The sequence below is a fragment of the Mesoplodon densirostris genome, chromosome 4, assembly GCF_025265405.1.
Source record: "Mesoplodon densirostris isolate mMesDen1 chromosome 4, mMesDen1 primary haplotype, whole genome shotgun sequence".
Classification (NCBI taxonomy): Eukaryota; Metazoa; Chordata; class Mammalia; order Artiodactyla; family Ziphiidae; genus Mesoplodon; species Mesoplodon densirostris.
In genome coordinates, this window is record NC_082664.1 from 82,196,213 (window position 1) to 82,215,332 (window position 19,120).

The 19,120-nt window shown below is 37.1% G+C and overlaps 1 protein-coding gene across 5 annotated transcripts in view; it reads left to right on the plus strand.

The window, feature by feature from the left end:
• Positions 1-19,120, plus strand: part of CDIN1 (CDAN1 interacting nuclease 1) — a 222,339-nt gene that overhangs the window by 44,580 nt on the left and 158,639 nt on the right. For all 5 annotated transcript variants that reach the window (XM_060098278.1, XM_060098280.1, XM_060098283.1 and 2 more), the window contains exons 2-3: positions 15,444-15,489; positions 16,381-16,445. In XM_060098278.1, coding sequence (XP_059954261.1) covers positions 15,444-15,489; positions 16,381-16,445 — 111 coding nt within the window. The remainder of the gene's footprint in view (positions 1-15,443; positions 15,490-16,380; positions 16,446-19,120) is intronic.

Sequence of the window (19,120 nt, forward strand, 5' to 3'; positions counted from 1 at the left end):
GAGTTAAAATTTTGTGTTTAATCAGAGAAGAGCTTAATGCATTTTAAGGCATTCCATTTATTGTTTTAATATTCCCAGCATTTATTATTAAAGTGGGGTGGCTGTAGAATAATTATAGTCCATATCATGATGATGATGTTTTTAGAGAAGATTGAAAATCTACAGTTTTTTCAAACTAATGTAGTAGGGAAAATATATCATCTAAAGCTTCAAATAGTTTGCTGACCTCATAAGAAAACAACTGAGGCCATGTAGAAGCACTAAGTATTAACGAAGTTACTTTTATGCCAATTCCTGCATTTCCTTGTTAACTTCTTAAATGAAAAGTATCAGTTTAGTAATTGGGGGTTGGGAATATGGGATAAAAGACAGAGAAAGAATATGAGATTATTACTACCATTATGTTAATAAAACTGAAAATTTATTTGTGAAGAAAGTGGTAAAGATGATAGTTTGATCTTTATAAATGATAACCATTATTAAGTGAATCTGGTCATTTTTACTAGTTTTATATAAGATCCCTGTGACCTAATAAATTAAGAAAAATTAGGAGGGCAGAACATGTATTTTTGAATAGAAAAAGAATAAGGGCATGTTTAAATGGTTTTAAACAATATTCTAAACTTTTTTATTTTGTGAAAAGTTTATAAAAGTGTGTTCGTTAAGACATAGGCAAGTAAGATTTTGGTCACAGAATTAAATTAGCCTCTAGATGTTCATTCATTCACTTGTGATGATGCAGAGTTGGCAGAATGACTTGGTATTCTAGCAGGATTTCATAAACTGAGAAATTCCCTCAGAAAAGAGATCCATTCAAGGCATTTTCTGTATAAACAAACCCAGAAAACATTTGAGATCCAGAGGAAGAAAAATGGGACAACATGAAGTAAAATTAGCTTGTTTCATAAAACTCAGTATAAGTAATAAGGTGATGCAGGCATAATTTTTTTTTCTTTTTTGGGGTGGGGAAATTTTTAGAATCTGCTTCCCAAGAAAGAGACTCAGTTAGGAAAGAACTCGAAAGAGCCTGACCCAGCCCTAAAACTTGAAGAATTAACTAGCTAGCTAGGAATATTGGAGAAGTGAGTGATTAATCATTAGCTCTCAAAGCGTGGCCTATTGTGAAAGGACCCCAGGTGTCTAATTCCTTTTGGGCTGTCATAACAAAATACCATAGGCTGGATGGCTTAGACAGCAGACATTTATTTTCTCACAGCTCTGGAGAATGGAAGTTCAAGATCAGGGTGCCAGCATGGTCAGGTCCTGGTGAGGACTCTCTTCCTGGCTTGCAGATGGCCACCTTCTCACTATGTCCTCACTTGGCCTTTCCTTGGTGCATGCTTTCAAAGTGCTCTCTCTCTTCCTATTCTTATAAGGCCACTACAGTAATCCCCTCATAAGGGCCCTATGCTCATGACCTAATCTAAGCCAAATTAGCTCCCAAAGGCCCCTTTTTCAAATACATTGTCATTTGTTACAGCAGTCATAGGAAACTAAAGTGTTTTACTATGGTAGGATGTTTAGTAAATTTCTATTTTTAAGTAAAGACTTCAGAAAGTGAAATTAATTCATTTGGTTTTGATAAGCAACTGTTTAAGAAAACTCTCTGAAGGTTGATCGGAATCTTTAGTCTTTTCAGCACTGAATATTACTGAGGAAAATGAACAGTGTTATTTGGTGCTATTTTAGGTCTAAGGGTTGTATTTTCAACCCTTCTGACAAATACCTTTCTAAAACTAAACTCATTTTAAGAGTAAGGATTACCTCTTATCTTCCTTCAATTTGAAGTTGCTGGACAGAGGTGGGGGGCCCTTATAGGTCCTCAAGACATACTTTGTCTCTTTTCCTGGGATTACCTAGTTCAAGCTAGAGACCATCTCATAAAAAAACTCTTTCAATACTTGAAGAATTGTGAGGTTGAATGTTTATATTTATTTACATATTTATATTTATATATTTATATAAATATTTTTAAAAGTCAACTTTTCAGGTAAAGATCTGGTGGTTCTTTCATTAAGTATCTGTGTTCAGTCTGTATCAAAAAAAAATACGGTAATTTGGGGGAGACTGGGATTTCATCAATGAAATAGTTGTGGTGCTAGACCCATGAAGTGATTATTTAACCTCTAGTGGGGGATGTGGTACCTTATAATCAATGGTGAATGAAAGGAGTTAATTATTTTCCTCCCACGTTCTCATACTGTGGTCTGATTACTTTAAATGCCTGGAAGTCTTAATAAACAATTTAATCACTCTAGCTATTGACCTAGAATAGACCTGCTATATTAGGCCCATATAGAAATGTCTGGTGTCAACATGAGTACAAGTCATTATTATAAGGACCACGGCACAGTTCTATGATAAACTATACTTAAAAGTTTTAGGGCTCTAATCTAAGCAGAGAGAAACTTAATAAATCTAAATCTTGGAGTTGTAGAACAGATAAAAATCACAGAACTTTCAAGGTGAAAATAGACTCTAAAGTCATGGAATCCATATACAGATGTGAAACTGAGACTTTGAAATATTAAGTGATTTTTTTCCAATTAGAATTTAAACACCTCAAGAATAAAGACAGTTCCTTTTGGTGCTCCCTCAACAGTACAACTTTTGATGCTCCCTATTGTTTAAAAAATAATTATGGAGTACATAAAGATGTCTGTCAGAAATTTGTAAGAGAAAACTAGTATTCCAGAGGGCTAAAAAATGGTCCTAAGTCAGGGGAAGTGACATGTTACCTGGAAAAATAATCACTTTCCATATTGTGAGGTTATATAAAATTTGCATTTATAGTAAAAAGAACTGTCATTGAGAAGTAAAATTCAAAATTTTGATCTCCCATTCATTGCATCTTTTGGTGGTAAAAAGTGGGAACTTGGAGGTTTGGGGACTACTGGTGATATAATTTGTATTCTAGTATATTTTGCTTTTTTATTTGTGTTTATGTTTTAATTTATACACATTGGTCACAGATACATTATGATTACTGAAATAATTGAAAATATGTGATATTCTCATCTGTTAAGATGACATAGCTAAGTATTATTTCAGTAAGTCCTGCGTGTAGCACAACTTATTTTTTCCTTGATTTACATGTACCTGGTGTAAAATAATCCTTTACATAACTTTGGGAAAATCATTTCATCTCTGTGACTTTTACTTTTGTCATTTTAAAAATGAGAGCATTGGGCTTGGTCTAAAAACTCTATGGTATCTCTTGAAATATTCCGTTTACTAAAATAGCTTCATTTAATAGTGATAGCAAGTCATATAGGAGTATCCTGAGTCCAATTTTACCCTAAAGGGTAGAAGTTCTCCAAATAGAACGAGGAGATTCAAAGAACGTTCTAGACTCCAGAAAGAAGATGGTAATTTATGGCGATGTGGTGAGATTAAAGTATAAACTGCTTGGGGGATTGGAGGTGGGAAAGCATTGTGGGAGAGCTAAAAAGAAGAGGCCTAAAGCCAGGTTGAGAAAGGCCTCAAGTGCCTTGCTCATGAGTATGAACTTCGTTCTATAGGTAGTTGATGCCTCCTGGGATTTTCAAGCCAAGAGGGTACATCATCAGATGTGTATTTTAGAAGCGTTGTTGGTAAATTAGAGGTTGGATTAAAGAGTATAGAGATAGGAGGCAAGGGAAATGAATCAGGAAGCTGTTTAGTCATTTAGGGAAGTAGGGACAAATGTGAAAATAACTTTTGATTGCAGAATCAGCAGGACTTCGTGACTCCTTAGATGTTTCAGGTGTGAGGGAGAGGGAAGAATCAAGAATGACCTTGGGATTTGTAGCCCAGCTGTCTACCTTTATGGAAATAATCGATTTAAGAGCGTTTGAGTATGAAACACAGTTGTGGGAAAGGAGTATGATGGTAAATTTGATTTTAAGATGCATGCGGCCAAATAGGGGAAATGTCCCATAGGGAGCTATAAAATTGAGAACGTGATTCTGAGTAGGGGTGGAGGCTGGAAACATATATATGTATGTTTGGAAGTTACAACAGTAGTTGTTGGGAACACAGCAGGGTGTGCTGTCACCCACATGAGCAAGTAGAATGAAGAGAAGAAGAGGGTTGGGGAGACCTCCTCCCTCCCCATCCGCTCCCCTGCCCCAGGAAACCCCAGGGAAGAGGCTAGCAGCCAGTGGGAGAGAGAAAGATAGGTGGTTAGCAGGGGAGAAGGAGAGGTTTTAGAAGATAGTTTCCTGGAATTCATAGGAAAGATTTTTAAGAAAGGGAAGATAGTCAAAGGTACAAAATATTGTGATGAGGTCAGCTAAGGTAAGAAGTATGTCTTTTTCAATTAAGTGAGATTGCCGTGGGTTGGAGGCCGAATAGGATTTACTGAACCAAAGACCTCGTAGACAAAGACATTTGGTAGTGAAGAGAAATGGTGGACAGTAGTTTGAAAGGTGTAGACAGGTTGTAGCTTAAAGACAGAAGCGTGCTTGGAAGTAAATGAAGACTAGCCAGAGGAGAGGAAATGACGGAAAATACACTAGCTAATACTCCATGCAGAGGTGGAAGAAAGTTGAATTTTTACCAACCCGGGAAGAATTATAAATATCTTCCCATACAGGCTATTGTTATCAGACTATCATTATCTGTTAACTTTCTCTTGCTCTCTTACTCTTTCTGGCAATCATAATAAAATTTCTACAAACTTAAGGGTTTCTAATACTGTAGTTTTATCTGACTTATTAAAGAATGAAATCAGAATAAATTATTACAGGGAGAAAGAATTGATAAATATTTCTTACAGGTGTATCTATTTTATTGTGTTGAAGTTATTGGGATTGCTTTAGAGAAAAATGACCCAACATCTGGTCTTGGAAGCAAAATTAAGTGTCTTTCACCCAGGCTTCTTATTCTTTATCTGATTTATGTTATGGCTCATTCTAAAAAGTTAAAACCCAAATTTAATTAGAAAGGAAAGAAGTATAGGTGCTTAAGCATCTAATTAAATAAGAACGCTTAGAATAGGGTGGGACTTAGAGCAGAAAAAAATCTTAGATCAATTTATCCAGCTCCTTCAATTCTTTCCATTTTTCTTCTCCTACTACTTAATTTCATTATGAAATATAGCACACATAGAACAGAGAATAGTATAATGAACTCTTTGAATCTACCTGTGTTTATATTTGCTTCAGATGCTTTTTACTTTTACAGAAATGAAATATCCTGACACTATCTACAGTTTATTCCCCTTCAGATTTTTATTTTTTTTTAAATTTGTGGGCTTCCCTGGTGGCGTAGTGGTTGAGAGTCCACCTGCTGATGCAGGGGACGCGGGTTCGTGCCCCGGTCCAGGAAGATCCCACATGCCACGGAGCGGCTGGGCCCGTGAGCCGTGGCCGCTGAGCCTGCGCTCCGCAACAGGAGAGGCCATGACAGTGAGAGGCCTGCATACGGCCAAAAAAAAAAAAAATTTGTAAAAAATTACAAATTTTAAATTAAAAAAAATTTTTAATTACAAATTTTTAAAAATAAAAAATATATATATATATTTTAAAAAGAGCTCTTTGGGCTTCCCTGGTGGCACAGTGGTTGAGAGTCCGCCTGCCAATGCAGGGGACACAGGTTCGTGCCCCGGTCCGGGAAGATCCCACATGCCGTGCAGTGGCTGGCCCGTGAGCCATGGCCACTGAGCCTGTGCGTCCGGAGCCTGTGCTCCGCAACGGGAGAGGCCACAACGGTGAGAAGCCCGTTGTACCGCAAAAAAAAAAAAAAAAGAGCTCTTTGATTCCTTTCCCCTTCTCTTTCACCTGAGGTAACCATTGTCTTGAGTTTAGTGTTTATCAGCCTCATGTATTTCTTTTACTGTATCCATAAATGTCCATGAACAAAAAAGGTAATTATATTTTGCTGTTCTTATATTTTATATAAATGGTAACAAATGTGTATATAATTCTGTAGCATGCTTTTTTGTTTTTTGTTAAGTACTCTATTTTTGAAATGTATCCATGTTGATATCTGGTAGAGTGAGATATCACTTTGTTTTTGCTTTTCAGAATTTATTAACTATTTCTGACATTCTTCTTCATGGATTTTAAGATAAATTTATCTCATCCTACCAGAAAACTCTGTTGTGAATTTGGTTCCCCCACTGCTGCCGAAGGGCCCGGGGAGGCAGCTGGACCCAAGGGAGAGTGTACTCCCTGGGTGAGCTTTGACCATGGCACCTGGAGGGAGGATGTTCCCTCTCTACCCCTCCCTCAAATAGACTGTCCTGGAGCTTTAAAAAAAAAAAATCATAGATTAATGTGTAGGGAATTGACAGTTTAATTAATACTATCTTTTTACCCATGATACTTTCCTTGTAAAAATATCTCTTCATTTAGTCAGGAACTCTCTTATGCTCTTCAGTAATGTTTTATAACTTTCTTCAAAGGTTTTACATATTTTTATTAAATATATATGTATAAAAAAACTTTATGGTTTTTTATTATTGTGAATGAGGTCCATTTTTTCTATTCCATTTTCTAATTTAATATTACTGTTTTATAATAATTCTAATTCTTTTTTATTTTAATCTTATATATAGTTACCTTTCTGAGATATCTTATTAGTGTTTAAAACTTTTGTTTATAGATTCTCTTTGTTTACTGATTCTCTTCTCATCTTCAAAGAGGGAACATTTTATTTGTTTCTTTCCTTTTTGATTCTCTTATTTCTTTTCCTATTTTGTTTTGTTTGCTGGGATCTTCAGTTTTCCAGAACCTCCTAGAATAAAATCAGTTTCTTTTTTTCCCCTTATATCCAATTAATGCAATCCATTTCCCACAACTGTTGATACACACTACTGTCATTGCTCAATTTTATGTATTTTTGTTATTTTCATTGTGATTTCCTCTTTATTGGTTAGTTAGTAATGCATTAATTTTTGAAAATAAGGGTTTGGGGGGGGACTAACTTTTTAATCATTAAATTCAAATTTAATTACCTTTTCAGCAGATATAGTTTAGCCAAGTCCTGAACAGAACCTTTGACAGCTTTATAGAGCTAGAGGACAAGGTTTAGAGACCAGGGTCCACCAAAGGTGGGAACTCTTGCAAATGTCCCAAGCTTTGAGATGGGACACTAAAGGGCTATGCCCTAGGAGTTAATGTGGAATGAAAGTAAAACAGCTCTACATTACTATATTTTACCTTCAAGTTTACTTCACTGGCCTAAAAATTCAATACCTGAAATTGGACAAATCAGAATCCTCTCTGGAGAAAGTTAACCATTTTCATATTCAGATTATTTATAAAGCAGTTTTTCAAGTAGTATGGCACATAATGGGAGATACTCAGTCACATAAGTACACATGACAACATAAATGGGAACCAGTAGAAACTGTAGAAATAGACTTAAAGGGGCTCTGGTTATTGGAACTACTAAACAGAATTTTTATAATCACAGTTTATTCAAGATGTTAAAAAAGATTGAAACTCTTCAGGGAACTTATTTGAAAAAAGAATCAAATAGAAAATCTACAAGTGACAAATACAGTAATTGAAATTGGATGGATTTAACTCAACAGATGTATTTAATAGCAAGTTAGACATTACTGAAGAGAGAATTAGTGAGAGATAGATGAGAAGAAAATATCTAGAGTGTAACAGAATAACAAAGAATAACAAAACGATGTAAAATATGAAGAGAGAGTAAGAGATAGAGGATGCAAGTTTAAAGAAATAATACTTGAGAATATTCAAAATGTTGAAATGTATCCAGTCATATATTTAAGAAGTCCAACAAACTGTAACCAGGAGCTTACTAAATACCAGAGTTAAAACTCCTAATAACCAAAGTTAAAAAAAAAATCTTAAAACTGGGTCGAGAAATAAGGCACATTATCATTGAAAAGAGCTGAAATTTGAAATTTGACATCACCAACACATCTGCACTGCTGGAATTATTAAAAGAAAGTTATTCCGGATGGAAGAGTGGAAAAGGAAGGAAGGAAGGGCAATGAAATTGTTCATATGTGGATATATCAGAATGAACAGAAACTGTATAAAACAACAGCAATGTCTTGTGAATTTTAAGATATATGTAGAATTAAAACAATGTCAGTAATATTCTATATGTCAGAAGGGGAGAAATATAGATAGTGTTGCAAAGTTTTTGTATTTTCCAGGCAGCAATTAATCACCAAGGGGGCATGTGTTTATGTAAGATAATCATTAATAGTATAAGAGTATTCAACTTCCAAGTTGCCAGGGGAAAAATAATGAAGAATAAGTACTAAATCAATTTAAAAGAATACAAAATATGAGAAGAAAGGAATGTACAGTGATTAAGAAAATTAGCATTCAGTAAGATGATAGACTTAAACCTAAATATATTAGAACATACATTAAATGTAATCAATCGTAATCAAATCAATGTGGTATCTGTGCAGAGATAAACACATAAATCAGTGGAGCAGATTAGAGAGTCCCAAAATAGACCCTTAGATATTTGGTTTCCTCAAAGGCAACAAGATAATTCAGTCGGTAAATGGTGTGTGACCAATTGGATATATGTACAAAAATAACAAAAACAAAATGTGACTCCTATCTCAATGCACAAAATTAACTCAAGGTAGATCATAGGCCCAAATGTAAAAGCTAACATTCTTAAGCTTCTAGAACAAAACATACAGGATTATCTTCATGACTATGAGTGGCAAAGACATCTTAGAAAAGACACACAAAAAGTACCAATAATAGGGCCTCCCTGGTGGCGCAGTGGTTGAGAGTCCGCCTGCCGATGCAGGGGACGCGGGTTCGTGCCCCGATCCCGGAGGATCCCACATGCCGCGGAGCGGCTGGGCCCGCGAGCCATGGCCGCGGGGCCTGTGTGTCCGGAGCCTGTGCTCCGCAACGGGGGAGGCCACAGCAGTGAGAGGCCCGCATACAGCAAAAAAAAAAAAAAAAAAAAAAAAAAAAAGTACCAATAATAAAATTAAAGAATTGCAACATTGGACTTCATCAAAATTAAATTTTATCACTTCAAAAGACAGCAGAAAGAAAACGGAAATACAAGCCATTAATGAGAAGGTGTGACAAGAACGTATAGCAGTGGGAACTCTCCTTTAGTGTTGGTGGGAGTTTAAAATTGTTACAAACACTTTGAAAAATTGTTTGACAGTATCTACTAAAGCTAGAGATTTGCATGTCAGATGACCCAGAATTCCATTTCTGCATTTATACGCATCAGAAATGTGTACACATATGCACCAGGAAACATGTGCAGGAATGTTCACAGCAGCATTATTCTCATTGCAAAAGACTGGAAACAGTTCAGATGTTCATCAATAGGATAGATAGGGGGCCTCCCTGGTGGCGCAAGTGGTTGAGAGTCCGCCTGCCGATGCAGGGGATACGGGTTCGTGCCCCGGTCTGGGAGGATCCCATATGCCGTGGAGCGGCTGGGCCCGTGAGGCATGGCCGCTGAGCCTGTGCGTCCGGAGCCTGCGCGTCCGGAGCCTGTGCTCCGCAACGGGGGAGGCCACAACAGTGAGAGGCCCGCATACCGCAAAAAAAAATAAAATAAATTAAAAAAAAAAAATAGGATAGATAAATGCGGAGCATACTTATACAATAGAATATACTATACAACAATGAAAATGAATTAACCTCACATAAATTAACAGAGGTGACTCTCACAGACATATTATTGAGTGAAAGAAGACAGATGCAGAAGAGCACACACTGTGTGGTTCCATTAAAATAAAGTTTATGAACAGGCAAAGCTAACCTATGGAATTTAGGGGTACATATTTGGGTGGTAAAACTATAAAGAAAAGCAAGAAAGTGATAAAGATCCGATTCACCTGCAAGAGGGAAAGGGTGATGATCAGATAGAGTGCCTTTTGGGGTCCCAGCAGTGTTCTATTTGGTGACCTACGTGGTTACATGGTTTTGTCTTAAGCATGATAAAAATTTTAAAAGGTGAATGTGTTATGGCAGGATTAAATGTTGATATCTTATGTAATGAAGGCATGTTACAAAAAATGTTTAAAACACAATTTTTGAAATTTTACATTTGTGTATAGACAGACACAAAGACACACACATCAGACACAGAGTAAAAAACACAGGAACACAGATGGACACCTATGGATTTTACACAGAATATGTACTATTTTATAACTAGGAAACTTCATGAAACATTATATAATAAAATTAACACTTATGGAGGGTGTTGTCCTCTGTAGAGAAGGTTGATTGGGTTTATACCTGTGTTGTTCAGGGAAGGATTTAAAGTTGCTCTGTATACAGTAAATAGCATCTGAGCGAAAGACACATTTACAGTCACATAGAGACACTTCAGACAATGGTGTGGTTATTAACAAAATACACCTTAGCTGCAGAAAGAATAATGGAAATTACCCAACAATTTTTTAATCCTTGACTGTTTACTGTAGGAAAATTTTTTTATATAGTTAATTAAAGGAAAACTGTGTTTTGAGTTTTTTTTAAAGGGAATATTGTCTAAGGCCATAGAATTTGATCAAAACTCTTGACCTCCTGTGACTTCAATTTTCTATCAAAAAAAGCAAGAATGCCCACCTTTCAGGGTTGTTTGGAGTATAATGTAACATATAAATGCTTAACCTTAAGCAACAGGTATTAGCACACATTAGAAGGGCAGATTAGCATGGGGATTAAGGGCTTGGGTTCTGGAACTGGACCTGGATTTCGATTTCCAGTTCTACCACTTACCTAGTTCTTTAATTGTGTACTTTCCTTAACTTCTCTTTCTCCATTTCCCCATCTTTAAAATAAGGACAATAGTAGTACCTACCTCATAGGATTGCTATGACGGTAAAATAAAGGGCACAGTATAGTGTGTAGCACAAAGTAGGTGTTCATATAACTCTTAGCTCTTGCTGTAGATAGAGCTGTTTTGGATGTGACTTCAGTTTGTCAGCAAAATTAGTTAAGTGCCTGGGACAGTAACCACTTTTTTTGTATATATAAAACATGAGTGTAACTTATAAGAATTTTTTGTGATAATTGATTACTTCTAAACTTAATGGTGCTATCTATATAGTCATGTGTGGGAATATTTGCTACTATCGGGCATAAAATGTAGTCTATATCCTCAATATGAAGTTGGAAATTAGAAAGAAGAAATGGGTGTGGGGGGTATGATAGATACATTTTTCTCTATTTCTTCAATTTAGTTTATATTTTTTTTTCCTTTTTTCTCCCCAGTAATTTCCCAGAATATCAGTAATCTCTCATGACTCTTCCCACTTCACATTGTTATTTTCCTAAAAAAAAAAAAAAAAAAGTTAGTAGTACTGCTGTACCAAGCCTTGGTGTCTTATTGAATTCCATTTTGATTTTAGAGGGGAAAAAGAGGCTCTATGTTTCAAATTTGTATGTATGGGTGTGGGAGGGAGTGAGAGAGGGAAGTGAATTGCTTTTATGGAAAACCTTCCTTGACTAGTGCCCTGAATCACTGACCACGTACAGCCAATATTTTATTGTATTCTTTCATGGGTTTAGAGAAGTTGTACCTTGTGAGGTCTGCAAGCCTAATGCTTTGTAAGAGTATCTTGCTTTATCTTCTTAGGTTGGTTTACTGCTTCCCGAATTCTAGAAGTAATATTCATTTTGTTCAGAGGATTTCAAGCCCATTAGAGTGTAGACATTGACACATCATAGATGCTATAGCAAAAGGAGCTTGAAAGTTGAATAGAAACATTTATTTCTTTATGGTCTTTTTCAGAAGTTGGGTACTTGAAAGAGGAAGAACTTAAAGTATAAAGTGTAGTATCTTCTTCCTGAAGGTTCTACTTGCTTTAAGTCTCCACCTGGGAACATCAAGACTTCCCTCTTGTAAGAATGTTGCATTGCAGCTAAGTCTGTGCTAAGTTCTGCTCTTAGTCTTTGCCACACCCATTCAACCCCCTGATGTTCATTTTCTCTAATATCCTTCAGGTTGTTGAGTATCTTAGCTGGATGGGTGTGGACACGCGTTGAGTTAAATACTATATGGGGCACTGGTTTGTTGCCTGTTTATGTACCTGGCATTTGAAGTTTTGAATGCAATATAAAATGAGGGTAATCAGTACCCCATCAATGTTTAAAATCTGTATGGAAAAAGTCATTCACAGATAGCAATTTATGATCTCTAGGCACATCAGTTTAGTGACACAGTGACAGACAGAGGAACAATTTTAAGGAAGCCAAATACAGTAGCTGCCAGCTAGGAAGAGAATTAGAAAGTATAAAAATGGACAGCCCCTTCCAAGTATTGCATCCTGTACAGGTGCCGTCGTGATAGGCCACCCTGTCTCCGAGCCCTCCCTCGATCGTGTCTCCTACTTCCTGGGCACATAGGAAATAGAAACCTTTCCTTCCTCCCTCCCTCCCTCCCCCCCTTCCTTTCCCCCCTCTCTTCCTTCCTTCCTTCCTTCCTTTAAAAAAAAAGGACATGTGTTATTACTCAAAAGAAGTATGGAAGGTAGTCACTTCAGTTCATGGTCTTGAGCAGCTCAACAGTGTCCTCAAGGACCCAAGCTCCTTCCGTCTCCTGTCACATGTCCTCAGTGTGTTGGCTTTGTCCTCATGCTTGTTTGCTTGTTTCCCCATTGCTGCAACATGACTACTGCTGCTCCATAAAGCCATTTGTCACACGACTCAGACAAGGTTTTACATAGCTAGTGTAGGAGTCTACTCACATGCTCTTCTTTTCTCAGATACCTGCAGGGTGAGGAGCTTAATATGGGAGGGTAGCATGGGAAAAAAACACAAAATGATCTTTGAAGAGACTTTGGGCATTTGTGCAAAGTAAGTGACTATATTTTTGAATATATAAATGGAAAACACACGTATGCTAAGTGACAAGTGTATGCTCCAAAGTCTCGAAATATGTGAGGATTCAGGGTATGATTTACTTCACTAAATCCCTAAAAAATATGTGAGCACTTGACAATGTTCTAATTTTTTGCTTTTTCGCATGTATATGTTGAAAGTTTCCTCTAAATCAATTCCTGTCCTCTTTAATGTTTTTATTTTGGAGGCATATTTTCCCATACCCATGACCTCAGGACATTGTGGATGCTCAGTGAAAACTGCTCATGGACTGACTGTGATGTTTAAGATAAGCCTTTTAGTTACGCAGAATCTTCTCTTTTCTTCCTCTCTAGCCAGAAACCATATTCTTTGTGAACCTAAGGAATGTTGAATTTAAACCATAACTTCTGTGGCTCTTGCCAATCAAATCAAACAGTAGGGGAAACTGCAGTGGGGGGCCAGGTAGAGGTGGTGAGTTCTTTGAAGCTAGACCCTCGAGGTCATAATTTCTCCACTCACCAGTCTTTTGCCTTGGGATCCCTTCTCAGAATCCACACACTGGAAGAGAGTAACAAATAATACACACTGGGGTCAGTGTCTTAGTTGCACTAAAACTACTCTCCCATTCTTTATGTTGTGAGGCTTGTTCACAATGCTTAGCACACACAGGAAGAGAGCGTTGACTGACAAACTACCTAGCAAAAATCAGTTAGTTCTCTACAGCTTTGTCTGGTCAGCCAAACCCAAAGCCTTTTGGACCCAAGTCTGTCTTTCTATTTTACTATGGTAAGTCATTTTCTCTTTTTAGCTCTAGCCAGGTTTTGCCCCCAGTGTAAGCTGGAATTTCCTCTCTAACCCTCTTGGCCGCTGAGAAAGCATGTTGCTCCATAGGCTATGTCCATGGTTTTAGCTGAATTGAATTCTAAGCTGTTTAAGACAGTTTCCTGATTGAAGGCATTATCTTGTCCTCAGTTTTTACAGTGCTCTCAACTCTTGACCAACTTCTCACATTGAACTGTTTATTCTTGGGCTTATTCCTTCTGCTGTCTGTTAGTCTTCCCTTTCTGAGCGTCTACCATTATCCCTTTGTTTTATTCAGTTTAGCTTCCTCCTCATTAGTCCTTGGTCCCTGACTTGCCCATTACATGCACATTTATTTCCATCATATTGTTTGAGACCAATAGACTGACATTTTGCCTTCCATTAATTGGTTAACATAAATATATTTTGCTGTGCAATGAGGAGGGCTGTATTTATTGTACATAAATATCTAACATAGTGACTTATTCAGTAGTTTATAAAGATTTGGGTTTAACTTTGCCATTTTTTTTCAGGAGTTGGTTGTCAGCAACCCTACTAGGGTATGTGATTTGCATGTGAAGCTCAGGCAAGCCAGGCATAATAGGAAGATTTTATACATAGAACTGGCTTTTTCAAAGGTGGCTTCCATTTTTAGAGACATTGAAAAAGTTATAATGGATTTATAATTTTATTCAATCATTTCTCAGTACTTTTGAGTCATTAAAACAGTCCTTTAGTAATTATTGGTTTTCCTTGATACACACTTATGGTGTTTTTTTTAAACATATCCTTTTGTAATCTAATAAGAGTGGAAAGGGGTTAGAAGCCAAATCTGTAATGATATGCAAGAGATGACAGTACTGACAGTGAGTAAAGAAATATGGTGTCATTGCTTTTATTTCATACTCTCCAGATTACCTGTGATGAGCTTAAGCAGTCTCATTCATGAATAGAAACATTTTAATTATTCACAGTGCTTTGGTGTACTATAAAAGCAGAAGTATTAACACTGTAATTTGTTCGGATAGCATTTGGTAGGAAAATATATCAGAAATAATTAATTGTTTTCAAGATAAGATAAGGCAGCTGTATCTACAGGGGGCAATCAAAAAGAATAGTAGTGGGCCATTGATTGCTTTTTAGAGAAAAACAATTCTGTTCCATTTGTAAATGTTAACAATTGTAAGAGGAAAATTCCCACTTGGGAAGAATGTGTTCCAGGTTGCTTCATTTCCAGGTGTTTGACATTGCATGGAGTCTTAGATGAATAAGGCTTATGGCAGTCTTAGGGAATGCTGTTCTCAAGGACCTCAGCTTTCTGCTATGAAAGCTTCTATTTTCAAAGTAGGCCAGTATCGGTGGGAATGTTCCAGTGGTCTCTGTGCTACTTCTAGTGAAGAGCAAAGTTTCCCCCCTTGAATCTGAGAGACCTACAGAAGAGGATACCTACCTGCTAACAAAATAAATTTCAGAATGTTGCCAGTGAATGAATTGCATTTTCTACTGTTTATGGGATTTGACTATCATTTATCAATGGGAATAAACCTTGCCTCTTTTGGTCCCTTTTAACATACCTGCATGGTACAGATATGATTTATAATCATTCTAAAGTTTAAGAAAATCCAAATCATATGATAGTTTGCTTTGAGACCATCCATATTTTCCCCTTTCCCTTTTTCTGTCTCCTTGACCTAGCAGCAGGAAACCTTTGTTTGAGGTGTTCATCTGGAACAACTTTTCCACACTTGTTTTCATGTTCTGTTAGATTACAGGGCAGCAGGCCTACCTTTGAAGCTCCTTTCTCTTTTGTTTCTTTGCCGAGCACTCCAGTAATTAACTTTGTCCTTCTTTTATTTGTTCCAGTCAATCGCAGGCCACTCTGCTGAGCATCTTCTCCCAGGAGTACCAGGTTAGAAGTTTTCTCCTTTGTGAGGGTTGACAGGTGCCTAATTGAATGATGAATGTCCCTTTATTTCTTTGTAATTGAACTGCCAGCTCTCTGATTGGGTTGGAGGATATTCTCCTTTCCACATCGAGCACCGCCTGCGTCTCAGTGGAGGCCTGCCAAGCCTACCCATCCATCTGTCTAATAACATCTAGCCTTTGCTTATTTGGTGGACCTGTAATAAATTATGCTAAACCATTATTATTCTGACAATAATAATTTCCCTGTGTTGCGTGGTTCCATGTGCTAAATGTTTGCTGACTTGCACTGTCAGTGCCGCTTTCCATTGCTGACAGAGATGATGATAAATGACCATTGCTGGAGTGGCAGAAGGCAAGAGAGGCAGAAAATGGAGTCATTTATCATGAGATGACAGGTGTCAGTCAAGTGGCAAGTCTCTATGGAATTACTTTTTGTAGTTTTCAAATAAGTTGTTTTTAAGCAATGTTCTTCCTGGTTAAAAATGGCAATTGGATTGTAAAACTAGAGTGCGGAGGACTTAGATGGAATTGAATTGAGGGAAAATTAATACAAAGGTTGAAACAGGGAACAAGTTTTTCTTTGCCCTCTACAACCCTAAGCAAACTTAATTTAGATTCAATTACTATGACCCTGTTGGCTTTTACATATATACTGTACCTTGTGGTACAGTCTGGAGACATCCCAGCCACGCAATAGAGATTAAAATGCATAGGTTCATAGAGTAGAAGGGAAAAAAGATCTACCACCACCCAAATCCCCAAACTATTATTCGGTTTGCCCTTTATGTTAGACATTGGGATCAAGAAATGTGTCATTTTTGTTCTTGAACCTGATCTGTGACACAACATAAAAATCTTTTTTATTTTGTTTCAGAAACATATTAAGAGAACACATGCCAAACATCATACTTCGGAAGCGATTGAAAGTTATTACCAGAGGTATGACCTGCCTGTCCCACTAGAGGGTATCATAATACCTATTAATTGTAATAATAATTATGAATAAATTAGATTAATAAATTGATTTTCTATATAACATTCCAAGGCATCTTGTTTTAAGTTTCTTATTTAAGACTTCAAGTATATTTCTTAAAATTTCTCAAATACTCTGTTGTATGGATTTAAAGAATATGGTGAGACCATCTTAATTTACATGTGTGTGAAATCTTTACTATGTAAGAAATTGTTCCAGTATTAGAAACTCTCAGTTGGATGCTTGAAACTGATTGTAAGCGCATATCTTGGATAGATGCGTATGTTCTTGCAGACGTATATCTACACGTATATGTGAAAGTTCTCAAACCAATTTTATTTCTTATTTAAATCAGCAAGTTGAAAAGTATATTAGAAAATAAGATTAAATTTTGGTACAGTTGTATTTTGCATCGTAGGTATTGGGTTAGCCATTTTAGAAAGGCAAAAAAAGATATAAATCAAGTAAGGACATATAGAGACACATAATAATGTACAGCTGTCAGATTTTAAGAGGGGTTTATATATATATATATATATTTTTTTTTTTCTGCTGTACGCGGGCCTCTCACTGCTGTGGCCTCTCCCGTTGCGGAGCACAGGCTCCGGACACACAGGCTCCGCGGCCATGGCTCTCGGGCCCAGCCGCTCCGCGGCATGTGGGATCTTCCGGGATCGGGGCACGAACCCGTGTCCCCTGCATCGGCAGGTGGACTCTCAACCACTGCGCCACCAGGGAAGCCCGAGGGGTTTATATTTTTAAAGGAACGTCTTGAGTATTGAATCGATAACATGATGTTCAGGAGATATTTTAATTTCAGCCTAATTTATTATAGTTCCAACCTCTTGTTCAGAAACAAAAAGAATCTTTAAAATATCTCCTTTTTTAAAAAATTAAAAAAAAATTTGGCTTTGTAATATGAGTGAATAACTTATAATGGTAAATGGTTATGGTTTGCATTAGAAATTATTGGTTGCTTTCTTAAATATTTTAAGGGCATACTGGAAAGGAAAACAGTTTGAAATATGCTCTTAAATTATTACACATAAGATTGACAGAGCAATCTTTCTGTGGTGAGAGTGACACCACTGATTTTAGATGAATGATTTTTATGCACGAAAATTCTATGAATTAAATGAATATGCAGATAAAATATTGGTATTATGTTTCTGTAAAGTCTTTTTTTTAAGAATTGAGTGTTTATTGAAAAGTTATTGAAGTTAGATTTTTTTAAAAGTATTCATTATGCCATAGTGGTAAAAGATATATTCTGTTTTGAGTAGAAGTATCTGTTAAAGAAATATACATGCATACACAAACACACACACACACTTTTATATCTAGGAGAGTTACTCTTTAAGAAGCCATTGTAGGGCTTCCCTGGTGGCGCAGTGGTTGAGAGTCCGCCTGCCGATGCAGGGGACACGGGTTCGTGCCCCGGTCTGGGAGGATCCCACATGCCGCGGAGCGGCTGGGCCCGTGAGCCATGGCCGCTGAGCCTGCGTGTCTGGAGCCTGTGCTTCGCAACGGGAGAGGCCACAACAGTGAGAGGCCCGCATACCGCAAAAAAAAAAAAAAAAAAAAAAAAGAAGCCTTTGTAAAGTTTGAAGTGATTTATTCAAAAGTAATAATCTCCTCAGTGAAACTAACATTTAAATTAAAGTTATCATCTAAATCATACATATAAAATTGAGAAAGGCCCATGAAGTGCTGTGAAGCCAACAACTGCTTTGGCAACCAGACTCTCCACTGAAAGACTGAAAAGTGGCTCATGTGTCAAAAAATACATTCTTATTTATAAAATTTATAGTCTTAGGCTTCCATATAAAAGTATGATTCTATTTCAGATTTTAAGGCCCAGTTAACATCAACAAGGGAAAATAAAGCATTTCCTAGAAATTTGGAGATTTGCTAACAGGCCATGGGCTGCCCTCTAATAATCATTTTTTTCATAGTAAAAAAGCCGTTTTAATTAGATGATTTCTAAGATCTCTAAATGCTACTTTTAAAAAATTTACTTTCATTAAAAACTATATTTGAGGGGCTTCCCTGGTGGCACGGTGGTTAAGAATCCACCTGCCAATGCAGTGGACACGGGTTCGAGCCCTGGTCTGGGAAGATGCCACATGCCTCAGAGCAACTAAGCCCACGCGCCACAACTACTGAGCCTGCACTCTAGAGCCCACGAGCCACAACTACTGAGCCCACGTGCCACAACTACTGAGCCCACGTGCCACAACTACTGAAGCCCACATGCTTAGAGGCCGTGCTCCACAACAAGAGAAGCCACCGCAATGAGAAGCCCACACACCACAACGAAGAGTAGTCCCCGCTCACCGCAACTAGAGAAAGCCCGCGCACAGCAGTGAAGACCCAACGCAGCCAAAAAATAAAATAAATTAATTAATTTTTTTAAAAAAGTATGTTTGATTTCTGAGGTATAAACATACTTTATTGGATTACCTGGTTAGTTTAGGCCAAAAACAAAGATCTTTAAGTATGGTCACTCGAACAGTTGATTGGGTAATAATGAAAATATAGAAACATATTTGTATTTCTTTAAGTTTAGTTAAATGTGAGAACCTCAATTACTTCGAGGAGTCACAACATTTGAAACACAATCTTGAAGTTAGGCTGTAAT